The 26,984-nt window shown below is 39.7% G+C and overlaps 1 protein-coding gene across 5 annotated transcripts; it reads left to right on the forward strand.

Moving 5' to 3' along the window:
- The first annotated feature begins 2,290 nt into the window (after positions 1-2,290).
- Positions 2,291-11,202, forward strand: APC4 (anaphase-promoting complex subunit 4). Of its 5 annotated transcripts, none has more exons than XM_071683362.1 (5): positions 2,291-2,429; positions 4,485-4,732; positions 5,807-5,935; positions 6,950-7,080; positions 9,204-11,202. In XM_071683362.1, the coding sequence occupies exons 2-5, from the start codon at positions 4,621-4,623 to the stop codon at positions 11,166-11,168; spliced, it is 2,337 nt and encodes a 778-aa protein (XP_071539463.1). In that variant the 5' UTR covers positions 2,291-2,429; positions 4,485-4,620; the 3' UTR covers positions 11,169-11,202. The 5 variants fall into 5 exon arrangements, with proteins under 5 accessions (XP_071539463.1, XP_071539461.1, XP_071539462.1 ...); XM_071683360.1 differs by having other exon boundaries at positions 2,359-2,513; XM_071683361.1 differs by having other exon boundaries at positions 2,417-2,482.
- The last annotated feature ends 15,782 nt before the right edge of the window (positions 11,203-26,984 follow it).

Genomic DNA, 26,984 nt, shown 5'->3' on the forward strand with positions numbered 1-26,984 from the left:
TGCTTAATTGATGTCTAACAGAGACTTACCAGTGTGCCTAGTATAGAACAAATTACAGCTTTTACAAGTTGTTCTTTGTACACAACCCTCAGAATAGTATTGTTATTGCTGAAGGTTATATTCACATCAAAGGTTTTAAGCAAGTTGGGGACTTGCATAGAATTATCACTGAATGGGAGGAGTACATATAACTAAACTAAAGCAAAGAAGGCTATTACATTTTGATTATGGTCAAAATTTATTATTTGTCAAAAATTAATGAACTTTTATGTGATGATACAACATACTTTAAACTTAGTAGAAATCCCGTAGGCGCTGATAATTCTCCATGTAATAAACAACTGAATTTTTTGTTGAAAAGTAATGTACCCTTCATTGCCACATATGAACAGATTTATCAAAACATGTAAGCCAAATTTTCCAGCAAGACCTATAGTGAGTTCAGTGAGCTAAGTCATGTATAGATTATCACAGTGGTTAGTTTTCTTTATTAAGGCCACTAGTTGGTAATGTATCAAAGTGTAATATCATGGACAATGTAGATTTTAACAAGCTCTTTAATGTCCAGTTCAGTTTTGATTTCTAAGTTGTAAGTTTTGATGTGTCATCCTTGGTCACAAAAGTTCCAGTTGATGACCAATTAGAATATTTGGTGGATGCCTTGGATGATCTTATTTTACCTTTTTCAAATTCTGATTTAGGTGAGAAACTGCAGAAGCTGGTGACTGAGTTTGGTAAAGTGTGTGAAAGAAGAAAGTTGAGAGTGAATGTGAATAAGAGCAAGGTTATTAGGTACAGTAGGGTTGAGGGTCAAGTCAATTGGGAGGTAAGTTTGAATGGAGAAAAACTGGAGGAAGTGAAGTGTTTTAGATATCTGGGAGTGGATTTGGCAGCAGATGGAACCATGGAAGCGGTGAAAATTCTGGGAGCCTTGAAGAATGTGTGGAAGTCGAGAACATTATCTCGGAAAGCAAAAATGGGTATGTTTGAAGGAGTAGTGGTTCCAACAATGTTGTATGGTTGTGAGGCGTGGGCTATGGATAGAGTTGTGTGCAGGAGGGTGGATGTGCTGGAAATGAGATGTTTGAGGACAGTATGTGGTGTGAGGGGGTTTTATCGAGTAAGTAATAATAGGGTAAGAGAGATGTGTGGTAATAAAAAGAGTGTGGTTGAGAGAGCAGAAGAGGGTGTTTTGAAATGGTTTGGTCACATGGAGAGAATGAGTGAGGAAAGATTGACCAAGAGGATATATGTGTCAGAGGTGGAAGGAACGAGGAGACGTGGGAGACCAAATTGGAGGTGGAAAGATGGAGTGAAAAAGATTTTGAGTGATCAGGGCCTAAACATGCAGAAGGGTGAAAGGCGTGCAAGGAATAGAGTGAATTGGAACGATGTGGTATACCGGGGTGGACATGCTGTCAATGGATTGAACCAGGGCATGTGAAGCGTCTGGGGTAAACCATATATAGATGTTTGAGGACAATGTGGTGTGAGGTGGTTTGATCGAGTGAGTAACGTAAGGGTAAGAGAGATGTGTGGAAATAAAAAGAGCGTGGTTGAGAGAGCAGAAGAGGGTGTTTTGAAGTGGTTTGGGCACATGGAGAGGATGAGTGAGGAAAGATTGACCAAGAGGATATATGTGTCGGAGGTGGAGGGAGCAAGGAGAAGAGGGAGACCAAATTGGAGGTGGAAAGATGGAGTGAAAAAGATTTTGTGTGATCGGGGCCTGAACATGCAGGAGGGTGAAAGGAGGGCAAGGAATAGAGTGAATTGGAGCGATGTGGTATACCGGGGTTGACGTGCTGTCAGTGGATTGAATCAAGGCATGTGAAGCGTCTGGGGTAAACCATGGAAAGCTGTGTAGGTATGTATATTTGCGTGTGTGGACGTATGTATATACATGTGTATGGGGGGGGTTGGGCCATTTCTTTCGTCTGTTTCCTTGCGCTACCTCGCAAACGCGGGAGACAGCGACAAAGTATAAAAAAAAAAATATATATATATATATATATATATATATATATATATATATATATATATATATATGTGTGTGTGTGTATGTATGTATGTATGAATTAAGGCCATACGTTTGCATAAAGGAAGGTTCACGTTGCTATGTTGTCGTGAAGTTTCAAATGAAGTGCTATATTACTGGAAAGGATTGACCACAATTGACAATCAAATGATTGTTGTACATTTAGCATCTTTAAATGCTTCCGAATGTACGAGCTTTTATTATATATATATATACCATAAAGATGAATGTTATATAATGTTACTAGGCAAGAGAGTACTGCAAAGAATATAACATCAACGTAACGGCTTTTGAAAATGTATAAAGTAACTCATGATTGGTATTGAAAATTAAAATTGGTGCCATAGTCTGGCATGAGAGGAATCGGACGTTTGGCACAGCATGTTATTGTCAGGTTTGTCAACCAACATGTTGGAGAGGTTTATTTAAGATTCCAAGTGCAAGAATGTAAGTCGTATCATGAAATAATCTGCATGAGGTGAGTGAATGTGACTGATCATTGAAAGGTATGTTGGTGTTGTTATAAAAATGAAGGTCAGTGGTTCAAACGAGATAAAAAACCATCGGAAATACAATTTCAGCCAAACCAAACTTAAGATTCGCTGTGTTAAGAACGATAATGCTCCGTTGTTCTTGTTAAGGAAGTGTACCATTTCGTCCCCTGTTGGTTGATAAGCTTTTAAGGTATTTTGTAATTTCCTGTTTGATCATTAAAGTGTCCCTAAGGAGGTCATTTATAGGGCTGCTCCTGTGCTTCATATTGCAGGCTATGAGAAGTATTTTCAGTTTTTGTGGCAACAAAAGTAACATTCTGCTGTTCACTCTAATTTGTACTAAACATGTTATGTCTTCATGTGTCTAGAAGTTAAACTGTGTAGGGGTTGAGGTTGATATATAGTTTAAGGGCACCACTTCAGTCATGTCTTGTAAGAGGATATAATTGACTAATTTTCACATGGTACTATACTGTAAAGTGAAAATGGGAAAGCTTGACAATGAGTATACTTCTTATCATGCGATGATAGATTAAATAGTGATGGAGTTAGTGTCAGTATTTTAGCAGGTGAAACATTTCTAGATTTGAATAGAATATATGAAAACCTCACCGTAAGTCCCCACGCAATGGAAATTCTCCATCATTTTCAGTAATACAGTTGTAATGCACCAACATTATTATTTGTTGTGTCATAGTACATGGTATGAAATAATCTTTAGAAGTTTCTTTTGTGATAGGACATGTTTGTTTGCACATGAATGCATACAGTAATGGTGTACACATGATTAATAATATATGATAATTGCATAATGAATTGATATTTGCTAGGGGGAGTTAGGTAAGGGTTTCAAAGGTTTTGATTTTTGAAAATGTTTCATCAGCTTTTACAGTAAGTAACCCTATATTTTCCTTGATCTTCAAAGTCCTAACATCAAATCATACTTCTCCAGCCTCACTGTATTCTCCACAAAGTACACAGTGACTTACGTGGCGCCATTAAACTGCATGGTCATGAAGACTTGCAATTCTCTATAATGTGGCTCATAGTGTAAAATTAAAGACTGCATTATCCTACCACACATAATTATGGTACATGTGCATGGTTATTGTTGAAGCAACTTATCAGTATTGCAGAAAATCATGTCTGGAATCCTTAAAGTTATTAAGAACTCTGTTTCACTTACAGCAATCTCCTTATCACCAAGGCTTGCACCCATGGCATGATTCTGGCAATTGCTTCCCTCTTCTTTTATATATATATATATATATATATATATATATATATATATATATATATAGGCCTGTCATAGAAGTGTTAACTTTTATATAATGAATGACTTATTCCTAAAACGTAAAATTCTCTTTTATATTTCTCTGTTCCTGAAGCATGAACACCTTTGAGTCAGGTCTAAGAACATCGAGGAGGTCTGATTGTATTTTGCGTTCTTTTTCTCATCCTTTATTTTCTCTTCACTTGAGGTCACGACTGGGGCATTCCCCATGTCTTGTTGGTCACTGTTAAAAAATACTTAATTCTTGCTTTTATTTCAGTGTATTTCATTTCTTTATTTGTTTTTTTATTATATGATTATGCAGTCAATGTATGACAGAAGAACATAAGGGAGAAGGAAGTTTTAACATGGAAATTATAGGCAGGCAAACCATTAATTCAGAGTGTAGTATGAGTAAGAAAAATGCAGTAATTTACATGATTTATCTGTTGTATTTATTTTTAACCCTTTCCTCATCAATCTAAGTGGCTGTATACTTGATCTATACTTCAATAATTTATATCATTCTTTATATTTGATGCAGATACCCTTACTAGTAGATATTACCTTGAGGGAAATGGAACATTTTGTTGATCAACATATTTTCAATCTATACCAAAATAACGTGGTATGTATGTGTTTTTGTATTGTAGACTTCATGATTCTTTTTTTTTTTTTTCAGATTCACAAATTAAACCTTGAAGATGGAGGTCTTGTGATATGTGAAAAGTCGAAGTATCAACAAAGTTTGAAATTCACTTTGTTGAAAGCAAAGTTTAATCTAGGACTTTGAGAAAGAAACCTCTTGTTTAAGCAGTATGGGTGCAACGTGTATTATAAAGCAAGTAGAGGAGAGGCATGTTGCAACAGAAATTACAAAGTGCGTGTGGTCACCAAAGATGGATTTAGTTGCCATAGCAAATGTTCAAGGTAATTTTTGGATAACAGATATTGTATAAAAAAAGAATAAAGGTTGTCTAGAGCAGTAATTTCCTCTATGTGCTATTTGCTATAGTGGATCCCCTTCTTTCTCAATTTTTACAATGTAGAAGTACAGTCTCAATTATTGTATAGATGATTATGGTGTGACAGCCACCGTATCATGTATTTGCTTATATATTTAATCAAATGTAATCCTGGTCTTTCACCATTTTTTCCTGTGTTTCTTAATGTACTTGGGATAGTTGTACACCTTTCACATTTCAGGATTTTTGCAAATATCTGACCAGTCCGTTCATTTTGCCTTACTATGTACCATATTACTCAGGCTTTCACTCTCACTCTGGTTTTATTGATAATACCTTCATGTATGCTGCATGTGTTGCCCTTCATGCTTTCTATTGTTTATTTTGAGAAATGGTGGAATGAGGCTTTCATGTTTCTCATCACATCCATATTGCCTGGATCCTCCATCACCTTCCAACTGCAGTTGCAAACGTGCCAAACTTTATTTCAGACCATTCCGTTATTTTTACTTTCTCTGTTTACCACCCAACCAGGCATAGGCTTGGGTGTGTATACATATGATTAAAACATAGTACATTCACAATGTTAAGATATGTGATGATATTTTCCTCATCCACTCCATTTTCTTTGTTTACGCACACCTTTTATCATTCTGCATCCAGTCTTTTGGTGTTTCTTCACACACATCTCTTCCAGGCTCACTTAATTTCATCACCCTCTTTTCACTCATATCATTTCATCATTTCATCTTTAATAAAAACTTCTATAAGACCACCTTTGCCTCCACTAGGCAATGATCAGACATCCCTCCAGCTGTCTCTCAACACAGTCACTTCCAAGAGTCTCTCATTTGCATGCCTGTCAATTAGTATGTTATCCAGTATTAACCTCTTGCCATCTTTCTTATTTACCCAAGTATACTTATATAAGTATGTCCCTTTTTTAAACCCGTCCTTCAGCACAAAGCTCACAAGCTGTTCACCATTTCTATTTACTTATGGGTAAAGAAAATGTGTTAATAAAACATAATTTCTCCAGGTCAAGTTGCAATGCATCGACTATCTTGGCAACGTGTATGGGTAATTAGCTCACCAGGAGAAAGTGTAAAGGTCACAGGGCTAGCATGGCGACCTGACAGTAAAGTTCTGGCAGTTGGATACTCTTCAGGTTTGTTTCCTGTGCATTATAGAATATAAGCTATGATGATATTTTTTAGGAAGTGGTTTGGCATAGGCATTGAGGTGAAAGTAAAATTTATTACTTTGGTAGTGCTATTCTGGAGACTGTTCAGAGGGATGTAATTTGTTTATCTTGAGAGTATTCAGAAGGATAAGAAAATGTTTATTGAGAATGTTGTCAGATTAATAATGTTGGTGAGATAGAAGGGGGTGGACTTATAGAATAGTTTGAGACTATTTGGTACTGTTGTTAATAAGTTTACTGTGGGTACTTATTATCATGTGAGAAGCAGAGGCCTTGTAGTCTCTCCCAGTGATGAGTCTTTTCTTTCACCATATTCATAGAGCAGGGTCATTTGGTAGTCTGCCTTACATTTGAAGATTCTAACTCCCCTTTAGAGATTTGGCATTTGTACTTTTGCATAAGTTTTCCTGTTTACTACAAGTATTGTTTTTATCTTAGTCACCGCATTGATCCTTAAAGACAACACCAGCTGCATTGCTGCATGTCCACCCAAGTTTGTATGGAAGATAGACCCCTAATAACATTCCTAGGGTAGTTTATACTTGATTTTGTATGATACTATAGTTGGATTCCATCTCCAAGCAGAAATACAGTGGTAATAGTTACACACATTACCTTTCTCTTCCCAGCTTTGACGTGCAATATTTTCATGCTTCTTAGTGCAAAAAGTTGATTGTTAGTTATGCCAAGATGTAACTTTTGCTCACTAATCCACCTATATTGTTAGTTCGTTGTCCATTGGAGAAAGAATTCTAAGAACTCATATGGGTTGTGGCCTACTGCTGAATGTAACGCTCCCTTGGGATGGAGTTACTAGACTAATCTAATGTGTTGTGGGTCTGGTTTATGATTGTTGAGTGCTTGGTAGGAGGGAATCTTTAAAACTAATTGCCTCAGATGAATATTGTGTTGCATCTCAAGTTAATAATTATGATACATTCTATAAACTAAATTTTTTTTAAATTTTCATATTAATAGGTGAAGTGGTTTTAGTGGACATAGAAGACAGCAGCCCTGTTCACAAGCTCAGTGTAAATGGTAGTATTACAGCTCTCAATTGGGCTCTCCATGTTCCTGAGGAGACCCCCAAAAAGGAAACAGTATTTGAGGTTTGTACACTGTAGCATGAAACTGTTGATGCTAAAGGCAGTAATGCATGTAATTACTCGTAGTCTTAACTTTGAGTGTGTTATAACTTAAGGTCATAATCTTAAGTTTTAACAAAAGATACTCTAAATAGTAATACAGTGTACCTTTAACTTGACAGGGCATAGAGTTTCCAGACTGTAGGTATTGAAGGAAACACAGTAGCTCAGAGTTTTCACAATATGATTGAAGTAGTTATGTTTGCCTTGCTGCACGCTTTCTTGCCTTGTATCTTGCTGGCTGTGGTCTGCTCGTAACTTGCCACTTTATCAATGTGGTTGTGAACTATTGATTTTTAATGGGGATGCTATTCCTATTCAGTTTCCTTAGATATAGTTTGGCATGATTTTACATGGAAAACTTTCAGTTAAGGTAAAAAGTTGTTTAAAAAAGACTGTTAAATTCCTTCCCTGACCATCCTTCCCAATGATGATTTACCTTTTGCTTGCATATTTGCTGCAGTATTGTTTCCTAGGCTGCCACATATTGTCCAACTTATTATACCCATGCGAAGTTTGCAGACTTTTTTTTTAATCCCCGTGCTTCATATTTCTTTGTGTGAATGTAGGCTTTAATTTTAATTGAAAATAAGCTTAGCTTGCCAAATGAAAATGTAAGTTTTCTGTGAACATGGAAGCACATGAAATGGATTTGATATGTTTGTGAGTGACCTGAGATGCTGCATGTGCTTGGTTGATCCCATGTTAATTGGAGTTGAGTGAATGATGATAAATAGATATACTATGGGAAGGTAGCTGTGGGTATAAGGAAAGCCATAAGGAAGGTGAAGGACAGACTGTATGTGTGTGCTTGTTAACTGTTGGGACTCCCACATTGCACAAGCTTGTAGGTTTCCAGTTTTATGCTAGGATGTATGAGAATAAGCATAAGTTGGTACGTTCTTAACCTCAACAAACTCTGACTCCAACTGGAAGGTTTTCTCAGATCTAGATGATGCACAGACTAGGTCATCCATATTCATAGGAAGCTATAATTCATGGGGAAAGTTTATTGCACACATTTAAAAAGAATCCATAGCACTTTATGACAAATGGGCATATGACAAATGAAAATTAAAAAGAAATTAGCATATGATAAAGGGAAAGTTAACCTCTGCTGAAATTCCTAGTTAGTCTGAAATTGCAAAATAGAACACTGACCTGTCTGATGGTGTCTCATATTTTGAAAGAGCTGTATCACACAAGTGTTAGTTGCTTTGCATAAGAGTCTACTGGATTGTCTGTGATGTCAAGGATGCTGTTAGGCTATAGAAAGAAATTAGAATCTTATAGTTGTTATATGGTGTGCAAAGTGTTTCTTTGTTTTAATGAAGGATAAAGAATTCATTGTACTTCATGTTGTTAGTGCATAGAATGTTCTAAAGTTTTTAAAAGTGACATTTTAAGAAAAGTGTATGAGAATGTTGTATATAGTATTGTTTTGATATGTAATAAAAAAGTATGACTTTTGGGTCAACTATAGTTTGATTAAGGATGGGACTTAGTATCATGACTTTTTGATGCAGCGGTAACCGAGTGTCATAGAACTTAAAGCTCAGTAACTTTTTGGAAAGTCTAGCACTGATTCATCCAGATTAGGTAAGCAAAGGGATATTTTATTAAGTGTGGAAAGTTAAGCAGTGACAGCCTATAAGGAGGCTCTTCAAAGGCTTTCTCCATGTTGGTCAGGAAAAGGTATAACAAAGAGTAATAGTTGAAATGGTTGTTAAAGAATAAAAGGTTAGAAAAGAGAAAATGCTTGAATTGGAATGATAAACAAATGGTGTTTCATAGGATTTGTTGGAATGACTACTTTCAGTAAGATTGGCTGATGTACGGGTAGAAAAGTGCTGGCTTAAAGTATTTAAAGAAAAGTATGAAATAAGTAAAAAGTGTGTTTTAAAGGATAGAACAAGGAATGTAAATTAGAGATAAGATATCAGTAATGTCTGATATAGTAATGACACCATCTGAGACAACTTAAGGTTTCATTCAGGGATTTTACTGAAACTGCAATTTAAAGGAATAGTGCAGATATGTAAGTGATTTTTTTCAATATTGTGTGACTTTCTTGCTTTTGTTTTTAGGATTCATCAGAGACTTATCTTCCTCCACTTCCCTCACTCTCCAAAGCGTATACAGGAAGCAGTGGAGAGGAACGTGAGGAAGGTTGGCATGAAGGACGCCTTCTTCGGGATCAGGCTTCACTAACCCTTCTTACAGTTGCTACATCTGCAGCTGCTGTGTACATTTATGCATTTGGGCTCTTTCATTGTGCTACAGTCAATTTAGGAGAGTCCGTACCCGGTGCTGAGCAAGTTCTAGATGCCACACCTTCTCATGATCTTCACCTGCTGAGTTGTTTGCTGGAACGAGACCTTGGAGGAGAAAAAGAAGTTGTGCATGTAACAGTAGAGACAATGATCTTGTCGTGTCGCCATCAAGAACTCCGTGCTCTTGCTTATCGTTATGGTCAGATATATGGACTCATGACTTATGCCTCACACACACTCACTTTATTAGCTGAAGCATGGGAAAGCATTTTACTTGAGTTAGATCTTAAACTAGCTACATATGCTAGCACTGTCCCTGAAGGTGGTGTATCTGCTGACTTCCTTGATCTCCTGGTGTTTGGCTTGTCTTCACCAGAGTTTGATGTGTTTCTCTCAAACCAGCTTACTGAAAAAGGGCTGAAGAAATTAGGTCATTCCATAGAACTTAGTTATTCTAATATTCAAAAATTAGTTTTACGTAATGTACAAGCTGTAGGACAGGCACTTGTATACCAGCTAAGTGCACTTGTTGGGTTAGCCCGACATCATGATCGTTTTGGAATGTTAGGCGTTGAGGAAGATGTTGTAACAAATGCTGTGAGGGAGGCTGGAGCATTTGTACTTAAGGCTGTAGAATTACAACAAGTAATTGACGGTGCTATGAGCACCTTTAAAGCATTTCTTCGCTGGCTTTATGTGGTTGTGCAGCGTGTTCGTGGTGAAAATGTACCAGATGAGATGAGCCGCATGACTCAACAAGATCTTACTTACATTACTGAGTTTCTCCATGATAGTCTTGAAGACACAGAAACAGGACCTGATGGTGAGAAGCGCACAAGATTTCGATTAGAACGTGTGGGTCAGTATCTGAAAGATGCGCCACTTTCTTGTCCACCCGAGTCTGACCGTAACCCTTGGGCACTCTTTCTTGCTGAGCATCCTTCACTTGCTGAGCACTCTCTTATTTTCCCACACCATCATGAACGTTCTCTCTTGCAAGAGCACAGAAGTCTTGCCTGTGTTTTGGATGACATGGCTGGGCAACCAGCAAAAGTTATAAGTGGAGCAATAAACATTGTTGCTTGGGTTCCGTTTATGGCTGTAGCACCAACTGGTCCAGTTAGTGTGAGCCAAATCAGCTGCCCACGTGACAGTGCTATGTATACTGTTCTACTTCCAGGTCCTAAACAATCAATTCTTTATCTAGCACGTTGGCCAACGAATGCTGAACGCCTTGCACAGATTGGTACATCACCAGGTCCAGCTCATCATGTGGAAGCAGCGCCCTTTGTGTTTTCACGATTAGAAGGAACACAAGGATGTTCCTTGGAGCAGCCTGGCCCACCATCACCTTTACTACAGTTGATTGGGGCACAGTTTTACACAGAGGACACATTATCTGTGTTGGCGCAAGATCCTGCTGACCCAAAAACTTCATTCTTTATACAGTTTTGGATGTTAGCAGCATGTGGAGAATTAAGGCCCTCAGCAGTGTTTGGAGGACGCCGTTTAGCTGAGGGTGGCATTACCCCTCGAGATGCTGGTGTTCTAGTTGATGCCAGTGGATATCGTCGTCTCGAGGGTGGCCCGCTCTCTGCTTTGGCTGTATCTGGATCTCGTAAAGTGGCACTTTTATTGTCAGAGAATCGGAGACGCGTTAGATTGTTTGAAATGGAGGTGGACGAAGATGATGAGGATGATGATGAAGAAGATACAGCTCAGCATGAATCCATCATGAATGCGTCAGGTGCTTCTGATGATCAAGTTGACAATTTGTAAGGACTAGACTTGAAATATAAGCTGGATTTGATAATCAACTTGTTTCACTGGACCATGTTATTTACTTATTTGTGTCGTGAGCTGGAACAGTATAAGTAAACCAACATTTACTGAGAACCAGTCACTTTCCTCTCTTCCTACACGTACACATGCCTTACATCCTCGATAAAAACTTTTCACTGCTTCTAACAACTTATATATATTTATTTAGGTGTCAAGGGACTTTATTTGTAAGTGGTAGCACCATGTATTAGACTTTGCTATCAAATGTATCTATATCATCCCTCACTACTCTTGTTTCAAATACTCTCACCCTGTGCTGTTCTTCACTCAATTTTTCATAGTATCTCTGCAACAAACATCTTTTACATACTCACTCTTTTTCACCACTTCTTTCGCAAAGTTGTCATTTTCCCTTTTCGTAAATCCACTACAAACTGTCACACTAGCCTCCACTAAGAAATGATATAACATCCCACCTTCTGCTATGCTAAGCACCTGAACACCATAATCCAGTAATTCTTTTGGTCCCCAAACCCCACTCACCCTTGTATGCTTATGCTGCATTTTTTTTTTTTTTTTTTTAGACCAATTATTTCATCACCAATCCTTTTGGCACATGGCTCAAAAAGCTTTTCCACATTTCTATTATATTGGGTACCACGTGCACCCCAATTTAGCAAGCAACTGCCACATCACTATCTCAGGTCTTCTAACATCAAGATATGATCTCTCTCATCAAAATTGCTGCAGCAGTCACTGATGAGCGTGCTTAAAGCTACCTTTTCTTCTCTACTTCTTTCTTTATCAAGTCCATGAGCACTTACAGCTGTGCAGCTCATATTAATTTTTTTCTTTCACATTTTAATCCACTTCAGTCATAAACTCATTTCTTTACACTCCTAAACACAGTCCAACATCTCCTTCATCTAAAGTAACACTCCCACTTTCATTCTTACCCTCCCTCAAACCCCAAACTTTACCTCATGAACATTTCCAAGCCATTCTACTCTGATTATTTTCAGTTTATGCTCACTCGAAGCCAAAACATTTAGATTTTTCTCCTTGAACATAGCTCCTATATCTCCCTTCTTATTCTGGTCACCTCTACACAGTTTGATAGCCCAGCCTGATTTTTTGAGAAATTCCACATTAAGGTCTTTCTTCTGTTCCGGGTTCTAAAAGGTGATAATTCATCTATGTATGGGTTTCCCTCTCCTTACTCCTGCTATTCTTACTACTCTTATGGCAAGTAGGAGATACATGGATAGTTTTCTTAATCATTCATCCCCAGTGCTAAAGAAAGTATTTGATTTGAAGAGTTTTATTAATTATACTCAGGATGAAGAGTCTTGTTAATTATGTAGAGTATAGGTAGGTGTTATGTGAGAGATTGAGGGAAGTATTTTGTATGAAATGAGTGCCAGTAACCTACATGTATATGAGAGAAAGACATCAACCTGAGCCATATATGGGAACTATACATTTTCGTCAGTACAGACTTAATTGATATTCCATGTTTGTTTTTAACTAAGATTGTAACTCGGATTGGATGAATGGTAATAATACAAGTAGTATTAATCTAAAAATGAATGAGAGAATTATCATTTACAATATTTCTGTGATTTATATTTACTTTTTTTTTTTACAGTAGATTGGAATATTTATGGAGTAATCTTTCAACCTCAGTTATACTTTCCAGAATATCATTTTAGACAAATTTTATTATGATACAGTGCAGCTACACTTTTTACCAAGGCCCATTTCTTATGATACGATCCTGTTACACTTTTTACCGAGGCCAGTATTATAAGGTTTGTCCTCTGTGTGGGTAGATTATCTTCACATGATATCCTCTCGTACTGATAAAGTTATGTAAGTGACAGTTTTTCATACATCCACCAAGTCCAATAACATAAATGTTAGGACTCTACTTGGCTGCTTTTCTTTCAAAAAACAGGCTAACCCATCTTATAGAACTCTTCAGGGATATACTTAATTACAGTTCAAAATACTCCCCAGAGAGTTAATTGTATTATGTGTACAATAGTTGTTTATCATGCCAGATTCTACCTATACTAGTATCTAAAAGTATTAGGAATTTTTAATTGATGACATAGGATTAGCTTGCATATTTATAATCCTCTAATGTTTCCAAAGTAGTATTAGTAGTTGTAGTAGTAGTATCATACTTTCTCCCCATCAAATTCATATTAAAAGTTTGTCTACCTACAAGTTATACAGTACATTGGCCTGGTTCTTTTTGAGTCAGTGGACTCTAGAAGGATCTTTCAGTTCCACATTATATATCCCAAAATTAGTTACATTTACCAGCCATATTTACAAATACAAGATGATGCAGCTTTTGATAGTCAGTTTAATTCAGTGTATATAAGGCCTCAAGATAGTTATATTTGTGTAGAGCATTAGCACTATACTAAATTTTTTGTGTAGAATGATCATAGCATACTTGTAGCATAATGTACATATAAACTATCCTATAAATATAGTTATCCACAGCGGGATCGTAGCATACTTGTAGCATAATGTACATATAAACTATCCTATAAATCTAGTTATCCACAGCGGGATGATGTGCATTTGATTACTCAAGTCTTGTGAGCATTTCTCAGTATCAAAGCAAATATATGAAAAACTGTGGCTGAAAGTAATAATAAGATAAAAAGGAGAGATAGAATTGCAGAAAGTGCTTAACATGTGATTCATGATGTGTACTTATCATGATATGTTGATCTGTATGGTTATGAAATGTAATTGAATGTATTGGTAGGATGTTGATGATGTATTTCTTTTAAAGGAGGATTTAAGATTGAATATAGACATTATTAATCTGGCAATTACAAATGTAGTTCTACTGCAGAGGGACTAAGTATTATGCTGATGGATATTTGTTGATAAGATATTCTTTGTATAAGTGTGATATTTCCATGGCTTTGTGTTTTAATAGGATGCTCATGCAAAGCTGTTTATTGAAGAATTGTATTTTTGATCTAATGTCACAGTTATTGGCTAAATGTGGGTTAAGTGAAAATGTGATGAGGAATTTCAATAGTTATTTTAGTTGATGGCTTGTTAGCCAACAATACCAGATGCAGTAGAACTACTACGGTAGTTAAAGGGATATATTTGATGTGGATAAACTACCAAATGATATGTTAAGTGATTTGCTTGGTCTTTAAGAACAAAGCCGGTACACCATTTCACGTGCTTCTGCCTCTTTCTGTTAGACGTTTAGATTTGATATCTAGTTTTGTAACTCATCAAACAGTAAACTAATCTATATTTGGTACAAGTAACTGATTCTATTCAGTGTCTTTTTGAGGAAATCTTAATTTCGGAAATAGGATTTGGCCTTCTCTACCAAATCTTATTAGATGTGTTGGTGGAAATAGGATTTGGCCTTATGCACTAAGTCGTACAAGATGTGTTGATGGAAATAGGATTTGGCCTTCTCCACTAAATCTTACAAGATGTGTTGGTAAGATTTAAAAACAACCTAGTATATATCATCAAATATAGTTATCTACGAGTGTGTATGAATAATGAATTATTCAACACTAGAGATTTTTTAATGTAGCTGAGGATAGATTGTTTGCTAGAGTAGTTTCCTGTTGGTTTTTTGGTTCATAGTGTTGAGAAGTTTTAGTGATGATGTTTTGAATTTGAAATTGTGCTATGGTTTATATTGATGGTGAGTGATTTTGTGCAAGCACATATTTTTGCGCGTGGGGAGAAGTTTGGGTTATATTGCTTCTTCTGTTCTTGTGGTATGTGCTTCTTGCTGTCTTGGTTTATGGTGTTGAAATGTGAGATGGCATAATATGGGAATGGGAAATTATTTAGGATGAAGTTTGGATTCAGTGCATGTATGAATGTTGGCCAATCTGTTTCTTTATCATTTGTGTAAGTTATTTAAGTGTCTGTGCAAGTTGGATGGGTTAGTTGAAATGTTTTCATAATGGGTATATGGTTAGAAGAGAGTTCAAGTGGTATGCTCTAAGTGGTCATTGTGTGGCAAAAGTTAACGTCTGATGAGGTTAGCACCTTGAGGTGCTGTGTTAGAAGTCTGATGAGCTGTTCGTGTAGGCTGGGGGTGTTGAAGGAATACAGTTGGTTTATGAGCATCTCCACTCAGGGATCCAGGTTATTTGTTGAGCTAAGCAGGATATATATATATTTTTTATTTATTTATTTATTTATTTTACTTTGTCGCTGTCTCCCACGTTAGCGAGGTAGCACAAGGAAACGGACAAAAGAATGGCCCAACCCACCCACATACACTTGTATATACATACACGTCCACACACGCAAATATACATACCTACACAGCTTTTCATGGTTTACCCCAGACGCTTCACATGCCCTGATTCAATCCACTGACAGCACGTCAACCCCGGTATACCACATCGATCCAATTCACTCTATTCCTTGCCCTCCTTTCACCCTCCTGCATGTTCAGGCCCCGATCACACAAAATCTTTTTCACTCCATCTTTCCACCTCCAGTTTTGTCTCCCACTTCTCCTCGTTCCCTCCACCTCCGACACATATATCCTCTTGGTCAATCTTTCCTCACTCATTCTCTCCATGTGCCAAAACCATTTCAAAACACCCTCTTCTGCTCTCTCAACCATGCTCTTTTTATTTCCACACATCTCTCTTACCCTTACGTTACTTACTCGATCAAACCACCTCACACCACACATTGTCCTCAAACATCTCATTTCCAGCACATCCATCCTCCTGCGCACAACTCTATCCATAGCCCACGCCTCACAACCATACATCATTGTTGGAACCACTATTCCTTCAAACATACCCATTTTTGCTTTCCGAGATAATGTTCTCGACTTCCACACATTCTTCAAGGCACCCAGGATTTTCGCCCCCTCCCCCACCCTATGATCCACTTCCGCTTCCATGGTTCCATCCGCTGCCAGATCCACTCACAGATATCTAAAACACTTTACTTCCTCCAGTTTTTCTTCACTCAAACTTACCTCCCAATTGACTTGACCCTCAACCCTACTGTACCTAATTACCTTAACAAACTTATACCTCTGTAATTTGAGCACTCACTTTTATCCCCTTTGCCTTTGTACAATGGCACTATGCAAGCATTCCGCCAATCTTCAGGCACCTCACCATGAGACTTTTTTTTTTTTTTTTTTTTTTTTTTTTTTTTTTTTTTGCCGCTGTCCCCGCGTTTGCGAGGTAGCGCAAGGAAACAGACGAAAGAAATGGCCCAACCCACCCCCATACACATGTATATACGTACGTCCACACACGCAAATATACATACCTACACAGCTTTCCATGGTTTACCCCAGACGCTTCACATGCCTTGATTCAATCCACTGACAGCACGTCAACCCCGGTATACCACATCGCTCCAATTCACTCAATTCCTTGCCCTCCTTTCACCCTCCTGCATGTTCAGGCCCCGATCACACAAAATCTTTTTCACTCCATCTTTCCACCTCCAATTTGGTCTCCCACTTCTCCTCGTCCCCTCCACCTCCGACACATATATCCTTTTGGTCAATCTTTCCTCCCTCATTCTCTCCATGTGCCCAAACCATTTCAAAACACCCTCTTCTGCTCTCTCAACCACGCTCTTTTTATTTCCACACATCTCTCTTACACTTACGTTACTTACTCGATCAAACCACCTCACACCACACATTGTCCTCAAACATCTCATTTCCAGCACATCCATCCTCCTGCGCACATCTCTATCCATAGCCCACGCCTCGCAACCATACAACATTGTTGGAACCACTATTCCTTCAAACATACCCATTTTTGCTTTCCGAGATAATGTTCTCGACTTCCACACATTCTTCAAGGCTCCCAGGATTTTCGCCCGCTCTTCCACCCTATGATCCACTTCCGCTTCCATGGTTCCATGTGTATATATATATATATATATATATATATATATATATATATATATATATATATATGTATATCATACTATTCGCCATCTCACGTTAGCGAGGTAGCGTTTAAAACAGAGGACTGAAGCTATGAGAGCATATCCTCACTGTCCCCTTCTCTCTTCCTTCTTTTGGGAAATTAAAAAAAGAAAAAAACGAGAGGGGAGGATTTCCACCCTCGCTCCCTCCCCTTTTAGTCCATAGGCATAAAACATTCTCCCGTACTGGAGAATATACATGTGTATATTACTAGCTTGATCTCCAACTTTTATCAAAAGCAAGCTTGAAAAAGTGCGAATTACTCAAAGTAGAACAGTCGCTACAAGCATTCCTCGCCGTAACGAGACAAATACATCCAATACAATCCCACTCCAGTGTGCTTGACAGCTAGTTCTATGTATCAGCACAAGCACCTGACACTAAAATCACTTTCATCCCCCCCTCCAACCTTCACATATACTTGAAAAGCTCTCCAGCTTACACTCCTGTCACCTCGTCAGATACTCCCACCCGCAGCACATGTCACCTTTGCCAAATATATTTATAAACAAATGACCAATGAAACTCCACCCCCCTTCTCAACCTAAACTTGAACTTCATCCCACCAAACTTACGCCCATAAGAACCTACAGTACTCGGCCAAAAATACAGGCCACACGTGTACATGTGTGTTTCTAACACCACGCATCTCTTCAACATCTAGATGCAGCTTCACATAAAGACTCCAAAAATCTAATTCTCCGCTCCCGTGCAGTACCTTAACCTGCTGCTTGGACAAACAGTACATCACCTTAATTCATGGATTATTTTCCCACCTAATGGACGTGACAGTTTTTACACTGATATGGTGATAAAGAGGTTGTACAAGCCTGTGTGTACTTGTGTTGGAACTTTAAAACTTTTGTAATTGTTTTCGCCTGATGAAGACATTTTCCTCTTTGAAACGTGTAAAGTTTCAGTGAACGAAATTATGTGAACTGCTTCTGAAGTGTGATTACCCTTCATATATATATATATATATATATATATATATATATATATATATATATATATATATATATATATATATTGTGTGTGTGTGTGTGTGTGTGTGTTTGTGACACTCTCTCCTTCCTTGGACACGCACACATGTACGTATATGTACACGTACACAGCGAGGTCACCCGGCATTGTCGAATATAATTGGGTCTTAGACAAGGGTCGCAATACCTCCTAACTTCCTAACAAGGCTGCTGATCGGATTGGCCGCCGGTCCCGCAGTGAGCTGAGTCCCCGGCTCGCTAATATTTATGCAGCCGTTGCTTGTTGGTATGACGTGCGCTCAGGCCTGTTTGTCAGGACTTAAAGCTCAGAATGAAGTGCGTTCTAAAACTTGTTTTTCTTCTGAACCTAAATTTGTAGGGTTTCGGTTTGAATGAGTTTTGATGGAGTAGACGAATAGGAAATGTGTTTGACTTAGAGCTCGGGTCTAGAAAGTTCGTATTGTGGCTCGCTTTGTGTCTCATGTTGGTGCTCTGGGTTTCTAAATAGGCTGCAGGTGCTTACAGTACTTTTAAAAGGTAGTAAGCATCTGTTCTTAAAGAATGTGAGCCTGAGAAGTATTGCTATCATCATATTAGTTCAGAGATCGATGTTTGATTCTTCGAATATCATGTTTTTAATTATTGTTTACTTGGTTTTAGTAAGAAGAAAATTAATTTGTTATTGTGATGTTTTGTGTGAATGGAAACATCCAGGCTTCATATGTACTCACGGCCATCATGCTGCGGAAGGCTTCAAGGAACAGGTACGAGAATTGAAGAGTAACTTAAGAAACAAAAAAAAAATGATGTAGACCCAAAAGGATCTGTAAGGAACGTGAGTGATGCGGAGATTCCAAAGGATACATATGTAAGAACCTAAACTGTTGTAGATCTCCGAGGATCGCAAGGGACTTGGAGCCTGTTAAAGGACGCGAGTTGTTTCTGTTAGTAACTGAAGGAACACTAGACATACGATAACCTAAAAGGACCTCAGAGGAACTTGATGCAACTTCGGGAAATCTTATTGAAGATGTAAGAGGATCTGTTGAGGCTCACAGAATCTTAAGGAACTCACAACCAAAGATGATGTCAAGGAACTTACAGTGTCTTAAATATTGGCATGAAACTTTTAAGGAACTTAACAGCTTTAAAGGAAACCTGCTGTCAAGCAAAGACAATGGAACTTGTTAACAACGAACTTGCTAAATGTGTTGAGGAACTTATTGCTCACCAAAGAGGCTTCAGAGGAACTTATCACTGTCCTTAGGAACTTCCTGTCACCCAGAGAGAATGGAACTTCACGAGCGTAGAAGATACTACAGACCTGAAGAGTGTCTTGAACTTTGCTGACAACCAGACTAGATCTGGAACTTAAGTTCAACTTATAGTATAGAGAGCTTGAGAGCAACTTAAGGAAGGTGCTGAAAGTTAAACGTAGCAGAAAATTTTGAATTATGATTATAAAAGTAAATAAGGCACGTGGATGATTATAAGGAGCTTGGAAGATTACAATGAACTCTAAAAGTTTATGAGGAACTTGGTTTATTGATTGCACCATCCTGTTCAAGGGTCGGACTGGCTCGAAACTTCCCCGTTCTAAACGTACGGTGTGGCATTTTAAGATTTTTCTTACCATCTAGGGTCATTGAGATTAGTGCCAATGAAAAATATAAACAGAAGTGAGGAGGCATGGAGAGGAGAGGGGAGAGAGAACGGTTCGCGCGCTAGTCTCCTCAGCACCTGCTCCCCCGTACAGTCTTCCCGCCAAGAGAATCCGTCGCTTAGTTACCAACGTTGAGTTGCTTCGCCGTCCAATTACATTTTTAAACCGGCGGCGGCTCCCCGAAGACCGTCTGTAATCCTCGTCGTTTGATGAATTAGGAAGTCTTAAGCGGCGTTAAAATCCTTCACAGTGTCTGGTGACGCCTGCTTCGACGGCGCGAGACTGGTTCGTAGTGACGGGTGGCAGCTGCGCCCGTGGTGACGGTAAAGGATGACAGGTTCCTAGTAACGGGTTAGGCTCCTTGTAACGCGTAGGAAGCTGTTAAACGGACTTTGAGTTCATTGTTACCGATTGATACATTGTTTTCAGAGAACTGGGGAGATTGCGTATTAGTTACGAAGGTTTCTTTGACCCATTGTGCTATTGAGGGGTTGCACGTTTGTGGTAATGAATGACAGGTTCAAAGTTCACCCTCAACAACCCCTTGATTAGTTTGCTCTTCAGGAACCACCCGAACTACCCCCACCCCTAAGCAGCATAGGGGGTTAGACCCCCCCCCCCCCAAGCCACCAGTCTAAAATAACCCTCACCTTAATTCATGGATTATTTTCCCTCCTAATGGACGTGACAGTTTTTACACATGGTGATAAAGAGGGCGTACTACCCCTTAGCGTCCCCAGAATCACTTTACCCTCAGAACCACACCCCACCCCTTGATGCTGCAGACGTTACTGTACCCCCTGAGAAACCTCCTGTACCGGCATGTAAGGTGGGTAACTTTACGTGCACGCCAGTTTTTCAAGAGCTTCATTCAATTCACCCTACATAATTAGGACTTACCTTCTGCTTCTGGGATACTGAGGTAAAAAGCCGCGATAGCTTCCTGTCTCCAGACCTTCTGATGTTTTTATTGTCGAGTAAAGGATTCTGTTACCTTATTGTGATAGCAGACGATGCATGCGAGACCTCCGTACAAACGTGTCGCTATGTGAGGGTGAATCGTGTTGATAAGACGAGAGGCAGAATATGTTAGCGCTGCCCTCCTCCGCTTTACCTCTCCCTCCTTTTATCCAGTCCTTCGCTCACACTCAGGCGTCTCTCCCTCATCCGCTGCCTCCCCTCACCCTTAACCCCCCAAAGTTCCATCCTCGCCGAGATGAGGTTTCGGGGGGGTGAGGGGTGGGGGATCTAATTAACTCTGCAGTCACTAACCACATTGAACTATCCCTGTTGATCCCAATATATACTGGATTCAATTACCGTCACACTCGCCCCATCACACCGTGATGCTTACCGTTGCTTTGGTTGGCCTCGTGTGTTTATTAAACGCTTAGATTTTCAGTTAGTTTAGTAATCACTGTTAGATATGTCGACATACGTACACTATATATATATATATATATATATATATATATATATATATATATATATATATATATACACACACGCACATGTATAATATACACATGATTGATGGAAGGTATTTACGTCTGATATCATGTATATTACATGGTATACATATACCTTACCGTAGTGCCGTGGGCGTCGATGGAAAATCCTTCCTTCCTTCCTTGTCCTGAGTGTCACTGAGCGGCAGTATTTCCACCTCGTGAAGGATGTGTGAGGGATCAGCCAGTGGTTTACAGGGATGTTGTATTAAGCTCATCTTGGCCTGGTGGGTTATAGGCTGGCTACCTGGCTGTCACACGGATGGTCCAGGGTTCGATTCAAGGGTTAGAGTGGTAAACAGTTTATAGGTGTAACGCCTGGAGTGGGAGATGTATTTATATTCCCATCTTTCGTGAATGGGTCCTGGAATAACACCAGGATCCCCCTTTTCCAGGAACTGTTGCGCTACTTACAGTAGCAGGGAAATGGTGGTTGCAGCATTCTTTCGTGAGACTCGATTTCTTGTGAACATGCTATGGTGACTTTTCCTCTCTTGTTGTAACCTCAGGCAGGCGGAGTCCGGTAGCACATACGCTGATTCAATTGCTAAACACTTCTAATATATATGTATAGAGAAAGAGGGAGAATTATTTATATGAAATAGCCATTACCAGTGCAACAGAGCGTCCTTAAGGCCTTACTAATAAGAATTAACAACTTGCTGCAAAGAGCGGGGGGCGCTCTTGCGGCAACCTTGGCGGTAATGGAGTAAATTATTGTGAAGGAAAGTAAGGTGGGGCTTGGCGGGTGTTCCCGCCATAAAGACGCGCCCTCACCCGCGCGCCGGCGAGTATCATCCCATAATGCACCTCCGCTAAACTCAATTACCGACCAATCACATGTCACCAAAATCAATTACCCGCCAATCAGATGCTTTCAATACGTCATTACCCACCAATCAAATCCCTCCTTCATCTCATTACCAGCCAATCAGCGTTTTCATATCCTGTGCGCGAGTCTGGGCCAAATTGTCATTCCGCACTCGTTCCTGGAGACCAGAGAAGAGAACCACGTAGGGAGAGAGAGAGCGAGATAGAGAGAACGAGAGAGCATTTGCCACATTTTTCTTCTCGACATATTTCCCTAAAATATGGTTTTATACGTTTTGTTTCGTGCTCACATGAGCCTCGGTAGTCATTATTAATAGATTGGAAAAGGATTAAGAGGAAAATAAAAAAAAAGACTGCCAATTCTACGTGTAATTGGCCAAGAGGAACGAGAAAGAAAAAAATATCAGAAATCCCAAAGGACGAAATATTTGACTGAAAACGAAGCAATATGAACATTATGGCGATGCTCTGGCTGCAGCTACTTACGTCTCGGCTTGGATCTAATTTGACCGTAGTCGGGTCAATTAGGGCGACTATTCTATTAATTATGTCATGAAGATTAGCTCCTATGGCTCTCTCTCGCTCTCCCCCCTTGCCGCCGCGCCATACAGGAGCGAGACGTTATTAAGGATGCTCAGAAATATAACTTGGAAAAATATTCTCAGTGCCGCCTTAATTAGTGAAGGCTTTTAAGGAACATATAGTTCTTTAGGATAGATATAAAATGGCTTGTAGTAACCGTCGTCGTTAATTAGAGGCGATATATTTCATCCGGGACAACTAATTTGTTTAGGGTTGTCTTCAAACTTGAGAAACGAGTGTAATTTTTTTTTTTTTTTCATGGGGAGTATGTGAAAGCTGATATTTTTGTCCCTCTGGAAGGGCCATAACTGATGGTGTGGGGTGGCAGGGTCTGGACGTAGGAGGGGGAGTGGACAACTTGTATATATATAGAGAGAGTGATATTTGGCCGGATCCCTCGAGTCTTTTCGTACATAAGTAAACTCACGAGCTAGCTCCATATACTGACCTTCAGAGCTCTGTAAAGCTGGGAAAAAAAGGTATTGAAGCACATGATACGTAAGGGATTGATGATCGTGATGGGCGTTGCTGGTCCAATTGGAAGTCATACACCACAGTGCCTTCACAGCCGCTACCGGATTTCGTTGGACGCGACGAATCTACCGGAAAGCGAGTGACTCGGGTAGCCAAGAAGGCGAGAACCGCATCGTGAGTAGCTTATCTTCTCAGGGTGGAAGGCTTGTCACTAGGTAAAGAGGTTGGTGATGCTGTTAAGGGAGGGAGGAGGTGTATGGTGGAGGCAGAGGTGACAGACGATGGCAACATGGCTGATGGAATGGACAAGTGCTGATCGGGAGGAGGAGATAGCGAGGCTCTTGGGAGACGAAGACAAATGTCTTTTACTGGTTCCATCCCCAAATGAGTATGGCAGTGTCTTTATGGACACAATTATTATGGGAAATTCGCTATACGTAGGATGTCTCTCAGGTTTTTATTTTCTTGAAGTAAAAAAAAGGGAAATGCTAAACCTACAGGAAATTGATTGTAGTTTTCCCCTTAAAGTTGTGGATATAAGCATGGGTAGAGGAATACTATGCTGTAGATCCGAAAGGAGACTCGAATGCTTCGAAACATAAGCCGATGTTGCTTCTGTTTTCACGACACTTGACCTAAGACGTTTATTTGCAGTTGGGAATTTTATGTGGGCTGGTGTCAAAGATAAGGTACGATGGTTGGCGTTTGTATCGTAAGGGCGGAACATACACCTGCGAGGGTATATGTATGATCGTGGGGTTATCTTGCATCACACGAAGGTATTAAATACTTTTGATTGGTCGTTTTAAATGAAGTTTGTCATAATGACCCCTGGCAGTTGATGGACCTGAAGCTGAAAGAATCAACCATCGTTATCCTAAAGACGGGAGAAAGAGAGTGAAAAAAAAAAGGAAAGAAGTTCCATATATTAATGGTAATTAACACTTCAGTTGTAGTCACTTCATGGCACAACGGGATTAGATGCTCCCGGGGGATTCGAACTCGTTTTCTCTGTGTACGGACAGATCTTGTCTATCTTGCGTATGTATCTAGGTTCCGTGCCGCTAGCAAGCTTGATGACCCTAAGGAGGTAATTGAGAGCAACGGGCATTGTGCGCATCTCGGAAAGATCTTATTTAGAGAGCAAGCGCGTGATATGGTTGGCTCTGCAAGCCTCCTGCTTTACTATTGATCTCTGCTTATGACGAACAGCAGAAGTCCTTGTCATCCATCCGCCTGGTATGTTATCGTTCCTCCCATCCTCACTTGAGACGAAGTAAGCCAAGTTGAAAGTACTAAAACGTACCTCCAAAGCTTCTTAGTGTTTTTCTAGAGTACAAAAATCTTAGTCCCAACGTTACTTTAAATCAAAACATAGTTGTTACTTCTCTCTCTCTCTCTCTCTCTCTCTCTCTCTCTCTCTCTCTCTCTCTCTCTCTCTCTCTCTCTCTCTCTCTCTCTCTCTCTCTCATCACCAAGGTTTATACTGGAGCAGTGGAAGCATTGTGATATATAGATATATATTTACCTTTTGATGAAAGAGCCCGTAGGTCACAGGTCTGTGCGTTGGTTTTCTGTATCTGGTGAAGATGCGGCCATCTCCTGTGTTCGGTGGCGTGGTTTTCTTATCGTTAATGTTATCATACAGCCTCAGGCAGGACCACTTTTATTAACTCCCCTTCGGTTTCGAGGCTGTGGAGACATAAACTCATTCTGACGGTGACGCACCCTTGCCTGAGGTGACTTCTCGCTTCAGTTGAAAGATTAGGTAGATAATCAGACACGATTGATATATATACATATGTATAGAAACATACATGTTTTATATGTAGCAATGTTTTATGCATTTTACGTGCCTTCCCAGCGAGGCAGGCAGCTGCAGGAGGACAACAAAGTGCTTAAACAGAGAAAACTGAGAGAGCACTGCAGTTGGCCCGCCCGCCCGCCTAACTTTAGTTAACTACCGCACAACGAGTCACTGATCGCTTAATTGCCTTAATTGACCCATTAACATTTTTAGGGGCAAATCTAGGCGAGCGTGGCGGGCAACTTGGTGGTGGCTTTCCGCTCTCCAGTTTCCCCTGGCTGGCTTGGCTTTTGTGCCAGATTATTGTTGAATTATATCGTTTCCTGGCTAGATTTTGTAGCCGTATTGGTGTGTTGTGTGGCTTTCATGGTGGATTTTATTAGTACATGTCCGTAACGTTGAGGTACTGAATAGTGTTGATTATGATCGGCATTTACCTGTCTGTCTGTCTGTCTGGCTTCCTTGTTCCATGAGAATGGGTAACTTGATGACTCCCAGATTTGTGTCTGTTACCTGGCTTTATGTACTCATCACCCTTGAACACGATACCACGACCCATGACTGTTATGGCCTGGCTTATAACATGACCCTTAAGGGCCAGATCAAAGGCCAGGCCATCATGATTCACAGGGTAGTACCGTCGTGATCAGGAGCCATTTTCGTAATGCCTAAGGGTCGTACCGTCTTGCCCAAGGGTCGTAACGTCGGACTCAAATATCGTAACCTTGCGAGGAATATTTGTATGTGATTTTTCTGAGTCCCAGGTGTTGTTATAAGAAAGCTTTCCATTTACTTTATATGAGAAAGTTTGATATTGTGATGATATGTTTTGCGTACCATGATGATAACTTTCTCTTTGTTAATGCAACAGTTGAGGAAGTGTTTAAAACATCCTACAGTTTAAACCTAGTTAAACTTCTCAAAGTAAACCTTGTAGTCGTCATACCTATTATAGAACCTCCTGGTATAATACCCATAGAAAAACCTCGTGCAGTAAATAAACATGTGACAGCGTTCCTACTATAGTGATTTAATTAGTGTTCCCTAAGTGCTATTGATCTACCCAACTGTTGACGGTGACGTTTCTCGTAAGAAAGTGTTCATTCCTGTGGGACAAACAGGCCAATATTAAAATGGCGTTCGTCTTGTATTTCTTCATGAACCAGGAAGTGATGATTTCACCTCCGTCTGTGGAATGAAGCTTCCCCACTCCATGTTAAGGATGTGTTTACTGTGGGTATTGGATGGTTGGCATCGTCTGTTTCACTCGGCCATTATTTTTTGTCGTTTCTGCTGGTGTGTTTCTTCCTGTTGACCACGCGACACTGTTGAACAAGTATTAAGTGTTAAGTTTTGGTGCACATCTTGATGTCAACGGACCCAACACGTTTGTCAGAATTTTAGATTTAAGGACCACCCCCCAGTGGGATCTCTGAATATATTGAAGTAGTACTAGACAGAGCAACATTCACATAACCAGGTGTTTGGTATTAAAGAATTATGTATTGTTGGGTGCGGAGAAGCGATGCTCTCCGGGTTTAATTTGAAGCAGAGTAAAGCGCGTTAGCAACTCCCCCCCCCCCCCCCCCCCTCCTTACTGTTGGAAGGCGAAAATGCAGTTTGAAAAGTTTAGTGTTTTTTCCCCGCTTTCCGACGGCCATAACTTGTTTACGTTTTTAGGCGGGAGGTGACGGTGTGGGAGACACCCTTGCTTTTTCACACTAATCCACTTTACTGTCGCCACCTGACTTTTTTCGAGTTACTATTTTTTTTTTTCCTTTATGATGGTTTCACCTGTCGTTATATGTACTTCTAGATCAACATGAAAGGTGAACGTCCCTTGGAAATGAGAAGTAGGCTACCTTCTCCGTCAAAACTATTTACAGAGATGACAGTCTATGTGAGTCTGAAAACCATTTGAGATTTTTAATGCATGTGCTTGGCTTCTGTTGGGCGGGAACATATTCCAC

This window comes from Panulirus ornatus, chromosome 36 (genome assembly GCF_036320965.1).
Source record: "Panulirus ornatus isolate Po-2019 chromosome 36, ASM3632096v1, whole genome shotgun sequence".
Classification (NCBI taxonomy): domain Eukaryota; kingdom Metazoa; phylum Arthropoda; class Malacostraca; order Decapoda; family Palinuridae; genus Panulirus; species Panulirus ornatus.

Excerpts from the sequence above, each read along its gene's own strand:
- APC4 (XM_071683362.1), top strand. The coding sequence starts at position 4,621 with ATGGGTGCAACGTGTATTATAAAGCAAGTAGAGGAGAGGCATGTTGCA. Across the intron at positions 4,733-5,806 it reads TGCCATAGCAAATGTTCAAG|GTCAAGTTGCAATGCATCGA; the intron begins GTAATTTTTGGA and ends TAATTTCTCCAG. Across the intron at positions 5,936-6,949 it reads GGCAGTTGGATACTCTTCAG|GTGAAGTGGTTTTAGTGGAC; the intron begins GTTTGTTTCCTG and ends TCATATTAATAG.